Source organism: Nematostella vectensis, chromosome 3, assembly GCF_932526225.1.
Source record: "Nematostella vectensis chromosome 3, jaNemVect1.1, whole genome shotgun sequence".
Lineage (NCBI taxonomy): Eukaryota > Metazoa > Cnidaria > Anthozoa > Actiniaria > Edwardsiidae > Nematostella > Nematostella vectensis.
The window spans coordinates 16,197,257-16,215,427 of record NC_064036.1 but is presented as its reverse complement, the minus strand read 5'-3'; the positions used below and the strand labels follow the sequence as shown (position 1 = coordinate 16,215,427).

General features: G+C 40.0%; 3 protein-coding genes across 6 annotated transcripts in view; 1 reads left to right on the top strand and 2 right to left on the bottom strand.

Annotated features, from left to right (window-relative positions):
- Positions 1 to 916: 916 nt before the first annotated feature.
- Positions 917 to 7,299, top strand: LOC5507165 (forkhead box protein N4). Of its 2 annotated transcripts, none has more exons than XM_032375714.2 (4): positions 917 to 1,599; positions 1,691 to 1,733; positions 5,083 to 5,269; positions 5,794 to 7,299. In XM_032375714.2, the coding sequence occupies exons 1-4, from the start codon at positions 998 to 1,000 to the stop codon at positions 6,186 to 6,188; spliced, it is 1,227 nt and encodes a 408-aa protein (XP_032231605.1). In that variant the 5' UTR covers positions 917 to 997; the 3' UTR covers positions 6,189 to 7,299. The 2 variants fall into 2 exon arrangements, with proteins under 2 accessions (XP_032231605.1, XP_001627842.2); XM_001627792.3 differs by having other exon boundaries at positions 920 to 1,599; positions 5,791 to 7,299.
- LOC5507166 (transmembrane emp24 domain-containing protein 5) lies at positions 6,729 to 10,021 on the bottom strand. The gene is made up of 3 exons (XM_001627776.3): positions 9,695 to 10,021; positions 8,236 to 8,505; positions 6,729 to 8,002 (listed from the first exon to the last, which is right to left on the bottom strand). Exons 1-3 carry the CDS (start codon positions 9,878 to 9,880, stop codon positions 7,787 to 7,789), a joined length of 672 nt encoding a protein of 223 aa, XP_001627826.1. The 5' UTR covers positions 9,881 to 10,021; the 3' UTR covers positions 6,729 to 7,786.
- A 2,095-nt stretch (positions 10,022 to 12,116) lies between these two features.
- The window catches only part of LOC116614574 (uncharacterized threonine-rich GPI-anchored glycoprotein PJ4664.02), a 10,542-nt gene continuing 4,487 nt past the window's right edge, over positions 12,117 to 18,171 (bottom strand). For all 3 annotated transcript variants that reach the window (XM_032375706.2, XM_032375709.2, XM_032375708.2), the window contains 4 exons: positions 17,813 to 17,986; positions 17,193 to 17,303; positions 16,557 to 17,004; positions 12,117 to 16,159 (listed from right to left, as the gene is read on the bottom strand). In XM_032375706.2, coding sequence (XP_032231597.2) covers positions 12,540 to 16,159; positions 16,557 to 17,004; positions 17,193 to 17,303; positions 17,813 to 17,986 — 4,353 coding nt within the window. In that variant the 3' untranslated portion in view covers positions 12,117 to 12,539. The remainder of the gene's footprint in view (positions 16,160 to 16,556; positions 17,005 to 17,192; positions 17,304 to 17,812; positions 17,987 to 18,171) is intronic.

The following is an 18,171-nucleotide window of genomic DNA, read 5'->3' as shown; positions in this document are numbered from 1 at the left end:
ATTTTCACAGTTTGTCGCATACCGAAGCGGCTAAAAGTACCGACACGAGCCCGAAAGCGTGAAAATTATAAGCGGAAACGCAAAGGAATTGACGGCATGCGTGCAGTGTGAAGTGCCGTGTTGTGTCGGTGGACACGGGCTCTGGAATAGAAAACCATTTAGCTGTTTCCCGCCAGAATCTTTCCCGCCTTCGCCTTCTATTTTGTAATGTAAGCTTTCGACCTGTTCCAAGACCGGAAACCGTGTGCAACCTTTTGCGTGACAGTGCTAAGATATAAGACAATACAGATTATATTTTCGTTATCGAATTCTTCTAGCGGTTTTACGATTTTTAAATTATTCTTAGTTCGTCATGAATTTTGAGTTAAAATATTTGTTGTTGCCATAGCAAAGTAGTTTTGTGTTTCGGAAAATCACTACTTCCCACACAAAATGATTCATACTTATTCCTTCTATATTCAAGACTTAGTTCACCCCCGTAAGCGCCATTAAATTATGAACAAAGGTTCAGCTATGCAAATGTATGTAAATTCTCGAGGTCGAGCCGTTGGGGTGGGGCGTTCGTCTTGTCACGACTGACAATAGCTCGATGCGCTCGAGTAATCACGAAAGCTCAATGAATTTCACGCAACGGAGGGGACATCGATCACGGCCTACGCTTGGCTTTTGCATCCAGAAAAATAAATTTAAACTTTAGCCATCGATAGAGCGACGTTTTAAGTCAGATCCTAGGGTTCTAATTGGGAGTTTCTCGCCGTGGTTTTGCGATCATTCCCAAAGACTTTGTAAGCTCTCAAAGTAGTAACTTGTCCTTATATGGCACAATAACTTGCTAGTTGTTTTCACTGACAACCAATCAGCGACAAGGCCGCGCTTTCTAAGCCAATCAGCGCACGTCTGACTCATGGGTCAAAATTCGCAGTAACTGATTCACCAGTTCAAGTCCTACTTGCTTGCATGTTGGAGAAAATTTTTCGAACGCAAAGATTCTGCCATCATGTACAGCATGCACCAGACTTACTATCTTGATGGTCCAGACCAACTCTCGCTGCAAGAAATGATGGAGGGCGACATGCGCGAAATGGATCTTAATTTTAACGATCCCATGTTCCAGGAGCAGAACATTTTCTGTTCCCCGGAGGGCCAACGAGCTCTGAAAGCAGAGCAAGAGAGACCCCGCACAGGGGATTGTATAAGCCCAGGAGATCTGACAAATCTGCAGTGGCTACAAAATGTATCGATCCCTATGGAGAAAGGGAGTAACGGACAGGAAAAGCCCGTGATGGTCGATCCGAACACAGTAATGCCAGTGCAGTGGCAACACCAGCAACAGCCAACCAACATAGTATCTTCGGTAGCAGTCACGTCGGTACAGCAACAGGCCGTCACTCCACTCGCGCCACAAACTCAACTCACCGCACGTGTGTCCGACAACAAGACTCGAATGGAGAACTGCAAAGTTATCAGTAAAGAGAACGCAAAACCCAACGAAAAATGCTATCCAAAGCCGTTATTCTCATACTCCTGTCTAATCGCTATGGCCCTCAAAAACAGTGACTCCGGCACTCTGCCAGTCAGTGAGATTTACAAGTTTATGATGTGAGTATTTACCTGTAATTCTAACTCCGAAACGCTCCAAGTATTTGCGTATTTATGGTTTGATTATAAATCTGTTGTGTTTCCTTCTCAGGGGTAAATTTCCTTATTTCAAGACAGCTCCGGACGGATGGAAGGTACGTGGGATCGATTTTTTTCCCTAATGCCATTACTCGAAGCGATGTGGAAATTTTGAATTTAAACTTGACGCAAGAAGTAACGGTTCATCTACCTTGACAAGTTTAATTCTACGCGGAAAACTTTTTAATTTTAAAATACTTGGTTTATTTCATGTAGAATTTCCCTATTTCCTTGAAATATTTGAGGTTAGGTTTTGAAAGAGTGCACTTTAACGGTTACCCAATGTATTCGATTCGACGGGCCTCGGCAGCTGAATGGGTTTCCTCGCAGAACAATGGTTTCCGAACAGCTGACGAGAAAAAACTCTTCTTCTGACATGAATTCTCGCTAAAATCCGCCGATTTTAAAACTGTATATTCAGGATCCTTAAAAATATCAAATAATAATGGAACAATTCCTGGGAATTGGTCTTGCTGCATGGTTTTGGCTGTTCGCTTTACTAGTATGTGATACCGAATGTAAATTCGGTCATCAATTCGGATGTCACACAATAAACGACTGTATTTCGACCTGCGAGTTTCTGTAATACTAAATGCAAACTAGACTACATCCAGCAAATTCGAATCCGCTAAAATTTCCCAATAATATTTAAGTACATTCGGTTAAAAACCTATAGGTTGAATATCAGAAATACCGAAATTACTACCCCGAACTTAAAATTTATATTTTGTCATTAAGGAATTTTGTATTATGTATGATATAAGGGAACTGACGTGGAGGTTTTTATAGTCTGTCACGTTGTAAAATATTGAGATCTCGTGTGCGTTATCGAGGGATGGCATAATTTTTTATATAAGACTCTGTAATTCCAAAGGATTTCCTTTCTTTTAAAAATTTTGACAATTTCACATGTACCGGTAAGTTAGGGAGTGTATAAATATATATTGAAAAGAACATAGACTGATATAAAACGAACTTAACTGCTATTTTGTCGTTATTGAGACCTTATTTGTGATATTTTACCAATAGCTAAAGCTTAGCTACTGTATTTTTATCGTTTCACTTGAGAGGAAAAAAAAACTGCATGAAAACGAGGGTACCAAAACAAAGCCCCACCTAGCAATGTCACTTCTATAAGAGCGCTATTCAAAGCGAAGTTTCCAAGAAAGAATTCAAAAACCATCACAGTATTTTAAAGACTGTGGTAGAAAACCATCTTAACATATTATGGGTGCCGTTTCGATTGAAAAAAGCGAATTTTTCGTCGTTGCAAGGCGACTGAAGTAACAGGTGGTTTAGGCCTGGTTAATAATTCACAACTCTTTCTAATTAAGATTTCTTTTAACCGAACAGAGCTCACATAGGGAATAAACCGAGCTATTCTGGCTCCCATTTATCCATTCCTGTGGCAGCTTGTTTCCATCCCGACAAAGCGTCTATCCAAAGAGTTATTGAACTAGAACTATGTGGTGTTCGAGAACGTTTTGTCTATACAAACAACGATTATTCGATATGTCTAGATTCGAAGTTGAACAAGCGCAAAACCATTGGATTCTACATTAATAATCTTTTACAACATTCCCACATTACTTTAATACCTTCATCTTATAGCGATCAAAGATACTACATAGAAAAGAATTTATTAGTAACATAAAACCAATATTCCTTGTGTGAGTTATGGAAACCAAAATTATGCACATATTGTATTGGTCTACCTCGCAATTAAATTTTAAAATGGCATCAGAGATCTTGAAATTATCATATCTAAGTTTTAAAATCTATTGAGGTAGAGATATTTCCAATTCGGTTTCTTTAGATAGCTGTGTAATAAGATTTTTGCGTAGCAGCGCTCTGCAATGTTTGTCTTTGTAAATGTTTTTTTTTTTTTCATCATCAAATATAATCTATAACCATATATACATAATGTAGTTTTATAATCATCTCAATCTATGAAAATATAATTTTTTCCATTTCCTTAACTTATCAACAAAAGATTTATTCTTGTTGAATTTACCATATTCTTTTTCTTATAATTTTCTAAATGCAAATGCCAGTCATACTTTTAACTGTAAAACTAGAAATGCTGGAATTAGATCAAACGTTTTACCTTCCACTAGAAATTTTTGTTACTTGTAAGTTAAAATTTCTATATGCCACGGGATCTATTTTTCTATAAATAATATTTTTTCTTGTTGTTATGGTTAGGCAGGATGGAAATACATACTGCAGTAGTCACACCTGTTGCCTTCCTTCCTTATCCCTTTGTATTATACAAGCGCATAATTTCCCAAAAAATAACAAATCATTAATGGCCTATGACAGGGCAAATATCGCACCATACTTCGAGATCGAACAATATATACATAATATATATTGGTATAAAAATTATATGAATTTGTTTATTAAAGTTCAGGTCACATCCAATACTCAATGCTGTTTCTTGATTGAGCAATGTTCTGTTGTTCTGCCAGAATGTAGGCCGAGTTTTGGCTATTGGAAAGCTATGAAAACGTGTTATAATTTCATGAGTGGGCTAAGTATATTTCCACTAGAACAACTTACCCACTCAACCATACTCACTCAAACTACCAACATTTCTAGATCTAATATATCATATGTAATAAAATTACAAAGAACTGAAGAAAACAGAACATCCTGATAGCCTAGTGAACTGACTATTGAGTTTCTATCTAGTATTTCCACAGTGATGTCTTTTTTTTCTGTTTGCCTTTTCCACATGAGTTGTTTCATAATAGGAAAACACTTTTTCCACACCTCAATGCACCATTAGGCAATCCCATTAATCTACCTACTCAACCCTTTATATGACTCAGTAAGGACGAATATTTTTATGTTCATTAAGCACTGTTATACATCAATGGCATTCAGATTCTGTTAACTCAAATCTAAATCATATATTCCTAGTTAACCTAAAAAAAGTTATGTTAGGTTAGAATTGGTTTTATTGTAGTCTTCAAGTTAACAGTTGATTAGTACACAAAAATTCAATCAGACTAAGTTGAAGAATAGACACAACAATTTTCATTGTTTTTTTAACAAACAAATATTTATTTTCTGCTAGTTTATCTGATGCCAATCCTGATGATACTTTGAGAAAATATAGTTTTACTTTTACTTACATTTGTAATGCTTGAAAAGCCATAACTAACCTCACAATATAAATTCCAAAATATGAATATGGAGGGAAAATTAAATGATGATATTGATCATGGAATGCAACTTTATCTCAGCCATGTATTGTTTCACGCTTTAGATAAACACATAAAAATCTAAAATATGAATATGGAGGGAAAATTAAACCCTGATATTGTATCACGGTCATGAAGCATAAAACAATGCATAAATGTATAGCCCTACAATGGTTAATTTGTTGTTCTATTCTAGAACTCTGTCCGTCACAACCTGTCACTCAACAAAGCCTTCTGTAAGCTTGAGAGACCTCAAGGTGCTTCACAGCGAAAAGGATGCTTGTGGTCCTTAAAGCCCGAAAGACGAGATCAGATGGATAAAGAAATTAAAAAATGGAAAAAGAAACATGCAGAGGCCATTCGAGCAAGCATGGCTCATCCAGGTGAGTAAGAGAATTGTCAATAATATGGCTTTACCTTGCTACAATCCACAACAAAAGTAAGTGGGACACTTCCCATACGAACAACTGCCAACCCTCTCCCCCGATTAATATTGGTAAGAGGTGATTTTTCAGCTCAAAACACAAGCAGTGGCAAGGTGACCATTTGCTCTCCAACATTGTGGAAGGGGGAGGGAAAGTGTCCCATTAGTTTTGTAACAGATTGTAACACCAGAGCTGACAGTGGTAGTAAATAAGTTGAGTTCCAAGACGACTTTTAAGCTGACTGCACTGATTTAAAAAATATATAGCATGATGATGGCTCCCAAACATCTCTAAAACATCATTCACCTTACTCCAGGATACCAGAGACTCAAGCTTCACTTGTTCACTGAAGACCAGCTTGACAGTAAAAAAAAGTGAAGCTCGAGCCCCTGGTACCCAGGTTACATTTACCAAGCATGTAATATGAACATGTAATATAAATATTTAGCTAGATCTAACTATGTTTCACTTGTTTACAGAAGAACTTCAAGTATCTAGTGATGATTTAGAAGATACAGAGCACCTAGTTCCACAGAATCAAGTTGAGGATTTAGCAGCTGCAGATGCTGCAAAAGAGCTGTTTGGCAATGACCTCATCCAAGAGATCCAACAGCATGATGTTTTAGATTGGGATGATATCATATCATCTGGAAATGACCTCAATCTCGACCCTCACATCACTACGACTACCATGGCACCTACAATAAATGGAGGTCAAATTCATCCAGACCCAATCACAACTACAGTTGAACTTGATAACTCAAGCCATTTTTACATGAATGGTGATCAGATGCATCACGAATACGATCAGTCTGCTTATGTCAATAATTATTTTACCTTGCAACCACAACAGTTGGCTCATTTAAATGGTTTTTAATGCAGTTAGCTTTATTTTAAACTTAAATAAATGACATGGGCATGTCTGTAAATTATCCCTTCTTCTGTTCGCTAAGGGCTCACCATAAAGCAGAAATACAAAGAAATTAAATACAAAACGGGATAAATTTTAATTCTAGCAAGTTGTAAATAGAAAGTCAAAACAGAAGCAAGCGGATGTATTGTGCCTGAAAAACTATATATACTCCCTAATTACTACATTTTTATAGAACTATTCTACTTGATATTTTCCGAAATAATGTTAGTCATAAGAAAGTTTGATCTAACAAGTGTCGAAGTAAGGGAAACAGAATAATATGGCACTCTATTGTGGAGACCAAATCGAGATCCATAACATAATGTACATAATTGTTTAGCAGTTTTTATTTGGCTAGGTTTTTTTTGTCTTAAATTGTACAGGGACTGTTCATTCAGCAAGCAAAGCTTTTCTGAAGCAAGTGTAAATCATTTAAAAGCGGGTATAAATACCTAATTGTAAAGAAAAACCTCAGTCCATAGTCAAACAAGGAAAGACTAAATGTCACAGCTGTAATATTTTTTTTTATTGTTTAGTGTAGATATTCATCATTTCTTCTTGTGGAGTATATTTCATATAAATGTTATGCATCATTGGGAATGTCCTGTTATTATTAACAGTTTTATCTTTATGGACTCACAGGACAACGATTCTAAGATATGGGGATGATCAATCATTTCACTGCCACCATAATTGCAACACAATAGTAGAAATTATATTGATATCATTGATCTACTGTAGAACTTCAAATACTTCCATGTCTGATAATCTTATGCACTTTGCTTGAGAACTGTGATTGTTACCAGCTTTGAACCTAAGCATAATTGCATATAGTTGAGTTGATAAAACTGCAGGTTTAGGTTTCACAGAAATAGGTGTAGAGGTTGGTATTTGGTTCTTTCACTGTCTGGTTAGGGTTATATGATACCTGCACATCTTGAGTCTTTGTAATGTATTCACCTACAAATGTGATCAGCATTGAAGAACTATACACTTGTATACACAAAATAATTAGGTTATTATATTGTACAAAGTCTGTATCCATAATTACAATTAAAAGCATGTAATACTAAAATGGTTTGCTTTATTTGCATAAGGTTTATCCCTCATCATAGAAAGGGGAATCCAACACAAAGATATAAAGAACAGAGAAAAAGAAATGGGGTTTTAGTATAACTGAACTAAAAAAACAATATGTCCCCTCGGAATTGCTGCAAGTGTTAACTTCATACATCATCCTTGTGAGCCAAAAGCATTAGCTATGGGTACCACTCAAGCTGTTGCACCTCTTTCGAATGACTATATTGTACATGTCAACAAACAGACTTAAACAATCTTGAGTTTAGGCTTAACTCTGGCTATTCTTTGTACATTGATATGATGTCTTTATAAAAAACAAAGAGAGACTTCTGGCCTTCATTATTCAATAAACTTTTTCATAGTTTTTTTAAATAGATTTTTTATTAAAAAAACAGGGAAATATTTATAAAAAGGGAGAGTTGGTATGCATGCTTAAGACTGTTTTCTTACCATCAACTATGCCCAACTGCTTACCCTCTATGCTATACTCTTGTCTTTCCTCCACCAAAAAAATGTTTTACAACGTTGACTTGAACAATGGCTACGCCTATAAGTGCAACAGACTGTATAAGGGACCACCAGAAAACTCTGCTGTCCTTACTTTTGGCAAGTCTGAAGTCTCTCGCTGCAGCTGAGCTTATAAAGTTCTGTATATGTTCTGCTTTATCTAAATCAACTCTCACATTCTCCAGTGTCCTCTGCAAATAAATAAACAAACAATTAATGAGACACAAAAAATTTAGGCCACCTTTTGACACTCCCAAATGCAATACCATTAGCAAAAGCGAAATCAAGCAGGTAACTAAAATACTTTCAATCAGTAGATGAATAGTTAAACCTTTACCAATGGCACTCTATTTTGCAGTGACTATTGGAAATCCCTAATTTGCTTTTACAAATAAATATCAGTCAGAACTGTGACTACACTCACCACAAATCGATCATGTAAGTCTTCCTCTAGGTTCTCATCTTTGATCCCTATCATTTTTTGAATGTCATCTTCAAAGTCTACTCCAAGATCTGCAAATATTGCCTTGGAAGCAACTGTACTGAACGTGTTATCGAAGCAAAATTCATATTCCCCCTCCTCTTCTGTCACTAGAGAGTGAGCTTCATCAGTACGATGACCATCCTCAATAGCTATTTTACCGCTTGGTGCCTGCAGAGTGAAGCCGATGTCGAGGTCTCCACCTTCAATCACCTACAGGAGCACATGAAAATGAATATTTTTTATTACCAATGCAACCTTTTATTTGATTTATTTAGTTTTTTTCCTGCAACCACTAAACCAACTTTTGGTGATTCAAAGAAAAAGAGAGATATTTTTTCCCTGAAATTTAGGGGAACAAGTTTCTTTACCCCAATCTCTTTTTAGACAGATATCCTTATTTGGCAGCTATAATTTTTGCCCCAATAAAGGACACAAAGGTTCATATAAATTACAGTATTTTAAACACAAACGCGCACTATAAAAGGGACTTGCCTAAGGCAAGCTGTCATTTGTCATCACTGGGTGCAGAGCTCCGTGTGAGAGACCAAAATGCTACAATAGAGTTCTAGAGTGGCCGATAACAAACTATAAAAGCAAACATAGCTATTATCAACAGCTGTTTCTTGAAACAGAACCAAAAATAGCGAGGAATAGATAGGTTTTGAAGCGATGAATATTTCAAATCAGTTGTTTGTAAGGGTGCGCACTATAATGACGCTATTTAAAAGAGCGCATGTGCGCTGTTTTTTTATTTTATTTTTCAATTCAAACAAGTGCGCTGTGTTTGATTTCTCAAGTACAATCTTTGCTCTTGTTTTTGTGGAGAATGGACTCCAAACACTTTCCCGAATATTCCTTATAGTTCTTTAACACTCTTTTGTACTTAAAAGTTGTCATAGTTTGTCATACGGCTTTAATTTTAGCATGTCTTCTTCTGGAGGTTACAGAGGTCCGCACTCAATGAAGTCTAGTTGTGAATGTTCATGTTTAACCATAAAATAGCTCTATAGCATACTCCCAGTTTAAAGAAAACAGTCCAAAATTACTAAGAGGGTGATGGTGGTGGTGGTGGTGGTGGTGGTGGTGGGGGGGGGGGGGGGTAAGTGGGCTTCACCTCCATCAAAAAGAAAATGTAAAAACACAATTTTAAGTAATCTTAAGTATCTTATATTTATAGTAATCCATACCTTATGAATGATAGTAATCGTCATTGGTGTTTGTGAAGCACTTAATCTTGCATTTAAGTATCAAGTAAGATACCAACTTTAAACAATTGAAGGCTTAGCGTAAGTTAAAAAAGGCAAGTTGTTTTGTTGTTTTGTCACTTTATCGTACTTACTAAGTTATTATCAAACATACCATTACCACAATAATGACGTTTATAGACATATGCACATACTTGGTATTCGACATCAAGAGTCACGTTTCTCTTAATCGTCTCGTAAAAGCAATCCCTCTTGCCAGGATCCACGCGAAATGTAAACCCACTTTTGAGCGCTGACGACGGCCGCCATGTTTGTTGCAGAACAAAAAATCCAACACACAGCGTAAGCCAAGACACTCGCCCTGCAATATATAGCTGCATGACTGACTTAGAAGCAACGCCACTAATAACAGTCTACAGTGCAATTCTATGTATATGAATATTAGCTACGGCGCATTAGCTAGCTTATTTAGCTAGAAGCGCAGCGATCTACTACCGTATTGGAATGTTGTAAGGTCCCATAATGCATTGCGGCTTATGCCTACGTGGCGCCCTTCTTTTGTGTAGCATAATCCTGCTGTGACTTTGGAAGACAAAGAGCATATTAGGGTTGTCCAACACTGTCTCACATTGGCCATTGGCCATTTCGAAATGGCCATTTGTCAAGCACTAGTGGCAATGGCCAAATGGTAATATAACACTGTAGCATAGGACTTAAGGGGAGGGATGGTCCTATAGACCCATACTTAGCATATATAGGAGCTATTCACAATTAGAAGTACCAAGGTATAGCAGACACATAGCACTGGAAGTACCATGGCCATGGCGTAGGGCTATGTGGCAAATGGTGGATATGGTGAAAATGGCGAAAAGTAAGGGGGAGGGGTGGTCCACCATACTTAGCAGATGCTAAATACTGCAAGTACCATGGCCAAGGCATAGGGCTATGTGGCAAATGGTGGATGTGGTGGAAATAGTGGATATGGTGAAAAGTAAGGGGGAGGGGTGGTCCACCATAGCTAAAGCAGACACATAGCACTGCAAGTACCATGGCCATGGCATAGGGCTATGTGGCAAATGGTGGATATGGTGAAAAGTAAGGGGGAGGGGTGGTCCACCATACATATAGCAGACACATAGCACTGCAAGTACCATGGCGCTATGTGGCAAATGGTGGATATGGTGAAAAGTAAGGGGGAGGGGTGGTCCACCATACATAGCAGACAAGATGACACATAGCACCACAAGTACAATGGCCAAGGCATAGGGCTATGTGGCAAATGGTGGATATGGTGGATATGGTGTGAAAAGCAAGGGGGAGAGGTGGTCCATCATACCTATGGCAGACAGTCAACACTGCAAGTACCATGGCCAAGGCACAGGGTTATGTGGCAAATGGTGGATATGGTGAAAAGTAATGGGAAGGGGTGGACCACCATACCTATAGCAGACAGTCAACACTGCAAGTACCATGGCCAAGGCATTAGCCTGCTTAGAAAGCGCAAAGGGACATAGAGGCTGGGACACTGGCTAGTAGCAAAATCTTCACTCTCTCTTTTTTCATTTCTTTTGTAGGAAAGAGAAACAAAGTTATTTTTCGTTTTTTCTATTAAAATTTTGTTTTCAAAAACGCAAAATTTGTTGCCTAATTAATGAGTTGTTTCGTGTAACTTCGACACAACAAAAAAGCGAGCATTTTGGGGGGTTTTGGAGCAAAGACTTTTACTGTCTCCCGTGTGCGCTGACGTACTCTAGAAAAGAAGACGTGATTTGAAGCAAGCGCGAGTGGGTGAAAGAAAAAGTATCTGATAAATCACCCAGTCATCGATTCTAAATATCGTATTGTGTTTGTTACTGTTCGTCTAGGTGAGTAATTGAGGTTATAGATTCAGAGACCATTTAGGCCATGTCATTGTCCACACGTATACGGAATCAAGAGACCATGAAAAAGAAGTGCAGAGAGGGAAAAAAATGTGAAAATGTTCTAGATCGCGAGATGCCCATAAGCAAATATGGCGCTATGAACCATATATGGATGCTATGATTGACTAGCTCGCGCAATCTAAAAATAGCTTTCTTGGACGACATCATGGACAACAGGGATTCGTTCTCTTATATCATGGTCTCTTGACGGAATCGAATGAATCCGCAACTTTTTCGTTTCGGATACGGCTATCGTCCACACGTATACGACTCACGCTGGTGGTCGGTCGAATCCGTAACTTTTCGATTACGATGACGTCAAAATCGTACCCAGTCTCTAACCGTAGAATCAAACAAGATGGCGTCGCAACTTGTAAAAGCTAGAGCGATTACGGAATCGCCGTATACATGTAGACGGGCGATCACGATACGATTATGCTACGTGTGGATGAGAAACTTTTCGATTACGGAAAGAAAAAGTTGCCGATGGTCAGTGTGGTCAGGGCCTTAGCCTCGAGGGAGAATTGTTGAATATTTAAACTAGGACTTATCAGAGTAACAAACAGCTCTTCCACACCTCTCCCCGTGCCTTGCTAGCAATCATGTCCCAAAATGATAACCGACCAATCATGGATCATATTTAACATAACCGAGTCTCAAATATGTTTATTTTTCGTAGAAAAAAGTCTCGAAATCAATGAACATTTTATTTAAAAAAAGCCTTGGGTCTATAGTCAATTTATGTCATTTCACGTGCGATTTAGAGCGGTTAGAGCGGCTGCATGATAACTTACTTATCCGAGCAGGAACTGCATTGCTTTAAAGTGAAACTAGGCTGCCTGCTGGTAAACTGTTGCCTGTAGTTAGATCCCTAGTGGCAAGCCTTTGTCATCTATTGAAGTCTTTAGGATGCGGACGCCATTTCTTTCAGCATGTACTTTGTAAAAATCCAGATTCCCTGGTAACACTGAAACACTGTTTTCACACCAACATTGACATATCGCCTCCATCGTGAACCCAGTATAATTTAACTGCTACAATATGAATCAAGATTCCCCAAGATTTATCATAGAGTAAACATTTAATCAATAAAAAAAGACACCACCACTGTATGCGATCAGATTTTGGATTCAAAGTCAGAAATTGTATGATCAGTACTGCCATTCACGGCAACAGCTACGTCGGGCACTTCTTTCTTTTTACTCTCACGAATAGGATCTAGAGAGCCATTGTAGAGTTTAGTGGTTAAATTATCGTCAATTGGTTTGTTCTTCGGGCAAATTGTATCGGTTGACACACCATTCGTGCCCTTACAGTTCGGCTTTTCCGGCAGGTTTACTGAGGTTCCCGACTTTGTCTCCGTGCGAGTCGTTGTTTCGGACGATCTATTCGAAGCGTTAAGTGTTTGATGGTGTTCAGATGTTGAATATCCATCACCGCTGATATGACCGTCAAATAATGTTTCCTTGCAGCTAAGCATCTCTGTAGTCGGAGAAGTAGCTCTCGTAAAGCTCGAGTTGGTGGAGCTTCTGTCTGTTTGACAAGTAAAAACGTTCAGTCCCCTCGGCGGGATTTGGAGTTCAGAAGGAGAAGTACAAGGATGAGTGGCTGAACCACAACTATCGCGGTTTGTGCTGGTACTGCAACTGCTTATAGCTTGGCTTGCAGTTAATGCAGTAGCTTGCACTGAAGTAGAGTAGGAATAAGTGGGAGAACCAACCAAATTTGAAATCGTCTTATTAAGGCAAACACTACTTTTGCTCGTAGTATCAAGGGACGGCGATGCAGTAAGCCCGGTCTGGAGTATAGGTGTTATAGGTGCAAGAGAGGCTTGTACCGTGTTGGACCTGTCGACCTGTTCATTGCTCACGAGACTCGAGGCTCCATCACTGCTGACCTGGGATGTAGTTTGAGCATTAGGACAAACTGGCGTGCTAACACTTGTTATGGACGCTTGAGAAGCAGGTACGTAAGTCTTACGATCTTGAGGAGCTGGTCTGCCGGTAGGATCACCAAGCTTCGTGGAAGACTGGGGAACTTGAACTGTTCGAGGCGCAGTGAGCAGTGCGACAGGTTTACCTCCAATCATAAGGTGCTTGATAGGTTCCACGTGACTTGGCGTAACAGTACCTAGCGAGACTGCGGCGGTACTTGGCGTGCTAACGATCATCTGTGCGACCTGCTGGACGCTCAGAGGGTGGGTTTGACTGACAGGTGACGTATTCACAAGTAGATTAGAATTTGGTAGCAGCGGAGATGTCACTGTCTTAGTCAATGGTTTGCTTGCAGTATTCGAGTGTGGAACAGTAATAGCGGGTACTCCCAGCGCTGGTTTGATGTTAGCTAGACTTTGGTTACTGGGATTGGCAATACTTACATTCATCAGGGGCGTAGAAGTTGGTGCAGGTAAAACCCGAGCTAGGATGTCAGGAGAAGAATGGATCGGGACTTGCTTAACCCCTGCAACTATCTGTTTACCAGGCACAGTAACACCCTTAGAAGCGGGCCGAACACTGACCAAAATTTGTGCACCAGGTCTAATTGCATTCGGCGTCAGAGTAACTGGAATCCTCGGGGTAACAGCAACAGGTCTAACTCCACTTGAAGCTTGCTGAACCGGTTTTACACCGGTTAATAGTAAAGTACTCGGAATTCCAGCAGGTACAGCAGAAGGCCCAACTGCATATGTCACACAAAGGCCATCACTTGCTGAAACCTGTTGAACCCGTTTGACTGCTCCTGCAGCCTGTTTGACCGAGACACCAACTGGAGAACCAAGGCTAACACCCGTTGAAATCTGCTGAACAAGGTTTACAGCACCTGAAGGGACGCCAGTTGCAACGCCAGGGATAACATCTGCTGAAGCTTGTTGAACTAGTCTAACAGCTCCTTTAGCCTGGTTGGGGGTTACAGTACCAGCGACGACTTGTTGAATTAACTGCACGCTACCTAAGGCATTGGTGGTAGGGACACCAGTTGCATTAACAAGGCCAGTATCTACTGCAGCAGGTTGAATGAGTTTAACTGCTTGTGTAGTCTGTTTGACTAGATTGCGAGCAGCATTACCGAGGGCAGCAGTACCTGTAACCTGTTGGACCGGTTTGATGTACTGAATCTTGGTGACGGGGACGCTTGCTATATTGCCATGGGCTATGCCTGTTGTAAACTGCTGGGCCAGTTCTACCGCGACTGAAGCTTGGCTGACTGTTGCAGTACCATGGGTTGGACTAGGCGACAGCTGTTGAATGGCTTGGGTAACTGGGACAAAAGTTGCAGGGCCCTGGCAACTCAACGAGGTCTTATGACCTGCTTTAACGCCATCCTCAGCTTGATTAGCTTGATTCTGCGCAACTGACTGGCTACCAGATCTTGCAGGAGCAGCAGGTGCTATGTTTCTGTTCAGAAGTGTCTTCACCGAGTCCATAGATCCATCTGGCACCACAATAGCGTAACCAAGAATCTTCTTTCCAGTTCCTGTGTTAATAAGAGATGGTTTTAGCCCAGCTAGCGGACTGTTTGGCCCTACTGATGCGGCCGGGACAACTACGATCTTTTGTTTTGCAGACACTGGTATGCTACTTGTTGTTTGTTTAGATGGCGTTCTTGGCTTACTGGCCCTGGCAGCCTTACTCCCAGGTGTAGCCCCAGAAACTGTTACTTTTCCCAGCGTTTTCTTCTCATGTATCGATGTTCCTAGCTTTGGTTGGGTAGTTGTGGACGAAACTGTAGATGAAACACTCGGTGTGGTTGCTATCTCCTTGGGATCCGTCACACCACTCGATAGCTGGCCCATACTGCCCTTAGAAAGAGCTAGAGAAACAGCAAATGGTCCGCTGGCAAGGTTACTTCCTGGAACTTGCTGGCTGGTTGCAGTAGTCTGTTTTTTCGTGCGTGACAATATATTGGGTCGAGGTGTTGCAGGCTTGACAGTGTTAGAGAGACTGACTGCCTTTCCGGCCTGCATGACTAATTTCTTTGAGCTAGCAGCTGCTTGGCTACTCTGTTCGGCAATTAGAGCCTTGGCAGATGATGTCCTAGACATAACAGTCTTGAGTGTTTGTGAAGGTGTGGTATTCTCCAATGATGTGCTCTCTATGAAGGCCTTTACTTCATGCGTCTGACCCTCGGGGGAAACCAGAGTTCGTTTTCTGTGTACTGTATTAACTCCAGATCCAACAGAGTCTTTCTGGGCTTCACTTTGAGGGTCTTCGGCTGAAGAAGTGGGAATGGAAGCTTTTATCTCTGAGCAGCTAACAACAGTACCTGTTGTTGGAAGTTTACATGGTGTCCCATCCGCTGCTGTTGTTGTCGCCTTTACACTTTCCTGAGCAGATACCGCAGAGATGAACACAGCCGCTGGGGATCGCCCAGCCTGTAGAGCTGTTAAAACAGCATCAGAGGACTCTCCTTTTTGTGGGCTCCACCCTTTTGGCTTCTTCTTGAATTTTGGTGGAGGAGTTTGGATTGAGATGGAGCAACCGTCTGCATTCTCTTCTTCTCTCAATCGCTTCTTCTTAAATCTGGGAAGGGCTGTTTGCATTGAAAACTCACAAGTATCCTCAGAGCCGCCATCACTAGCGCTATCTGGATCTACTTTCTTTGCGTTCTTCTTGTCATCAGTTGAGTCTGTTTCATTATCTGGTTTGAACTCCTCGTCATCAGTATCCAGCATGGCCCCTGCATCGTCATCGCTAGCTTCACTGCCCCAGTCCTCGTCAATTGTTTCCTGGGCTACTTCTGTGAAATGAAAATACGATGCTGTCTAAGAAAAATATCTTATGAGTGGTACCTCTATTAAAAGTCACAAGCCAAATTAGTTACAAAAGTTACTTGTATGATTGTCATATAGGAGACTTTTTTCAATGGCACAATGCGCTTATTCTGCTTCTGCTTGAGGTATTGAAACATATGTTTGAGTGTCCCATATTTCATTTCTTTTGGAAGGGGCCGATGAATAGGGGATGGCCGTCTAAAAACAATGAATTTTGTTAAAAAAATAACTTTATCAATTTGGATTTTGGTGTTTGGTGTAAAACTTTAGATTTTTGTAAGGTTTGCATTCCTCAGATTTTGATCTCACTTTAAATGTGGCTAAAAGATGCCTTCAGGGGGTAATTCTAGCTAGTTTTTTTACCTGGCTCGTCAATAGGTTCTGGTTCCAAACTCTCTTTCATCACTTTGATCTTCGCCTTGCTAGAAGTCCTACTAAATGTAGCCTCATATTTCTCAAGTTCCAGAAGTAAAGCTACAAATGTCTCATGCAGATCAATTTCACACCTCTTCCTGGGTGGAGGCAGCTTTGGCCTACGACCCCTCTTTTTAGGCACTGGTGGGGGCTCTGCAAAATCTTCACAGAGTTTCCGTAGTGATTCAATATCATAGCAGGCAAGAGAGAAGCCCTTTTCAATTGTGCATTTGGCTGGTGTCTGTTGCTGTTCTTCAGGAGAGTTTTCCTTTTTATTTTCATCATTATCTTCATCATTCATGTTTGTGGGTTCTTCCTTTTCTCCACTAGTCACGGTATCAGCTGTTTCTGATGAATTATCCATCTCTAAATCAATGGGAGCTGGAGAATCCCTCAGCTAGAAAAAGAAAAAAACGGTAAATGCAATGTGCAAATAACGGGGGCATAATTCCAAAGAAGGGGGATACATAAAACACAAGGAGGGAGGTATTTTGAATTTAGTCTCGTACAATACCCAATAGAATGATCTTTATTTATAAGGGGGGGGATCCGCCACTGTTTAATATACAGTATAATCTAACGTACCTGTCTCAGCCGGGAGCTTCTTGGCTTGAATGCTGGTGCTGGAGTAGCAGGTTTTGATGGTGACCTTCTTGGCTTTTTTGGAGGAGCAGGAGAGACTGGCTCTTCAATGTCCTAAAAAATGTCATTTGAATATATATGTATATATTTATATAAAAACAAAAAGAATGAGAATGTGAGAGCAAACAAAGTAAGAATATTGTTGACAAAGCAAATATAAGGGGTTTGACTTGGAAAGGTAATACAATATCTTTGATCAGTTAAGAATTGTGTCTGTTATTCCTGAGGACGAATCACACAAGTCTTTATACATCTTATAAACATCTACCATGAACTTGAAACGGCACCCATTTTTAGAATAGTGAAATAAAGACGGTTTTTTTATTTTTTTTCCCCCCAATGTGATACCCTGGCTTTATATTACATGAGATCAGGGTTGTCCCTAAAGAATTTTCAGCTGTAAAATGAGCCGGCTAAAGAAACCACGTACCAATTGTTCCATAATTCAGCCAACTCATTCCCAGCCAGAAAAATCAAGAACAGCCAGTTCTTAGGAAGAACCTCAAAACTATCACTTAGCAAATAAAGCAGACAATCTGAATAACTATGTATTTGACCCTAACCTTTGAAGAAGAAGGGTCAGGCAATTGTACATGCTTGTAAATGCGGACATCAGTTGTTTGAAAGATTGGAAAGTACAGGTAAGAATTGTCTGCCCCATCCACACCAAGGAACAGATCTCTCTGCTCCATGAAATCGGCTTCTAAAACGGTGTCCCGTATATCATAATCTCTATTCTGGTAATACAAAACAAAGCTTATGTTAGAGAAGGAATTTACCTTATGCCGGTATAATTACAACTACTGTACTGGCTGAATAATAATAAAATACGCCTTTTTTTGTATCAGTTGGGGACAGGCACTGTACAATGAGTATTCCAAGAGTTGAGGCGAATTATACTGGCAGTATGTCCCATAAGGGA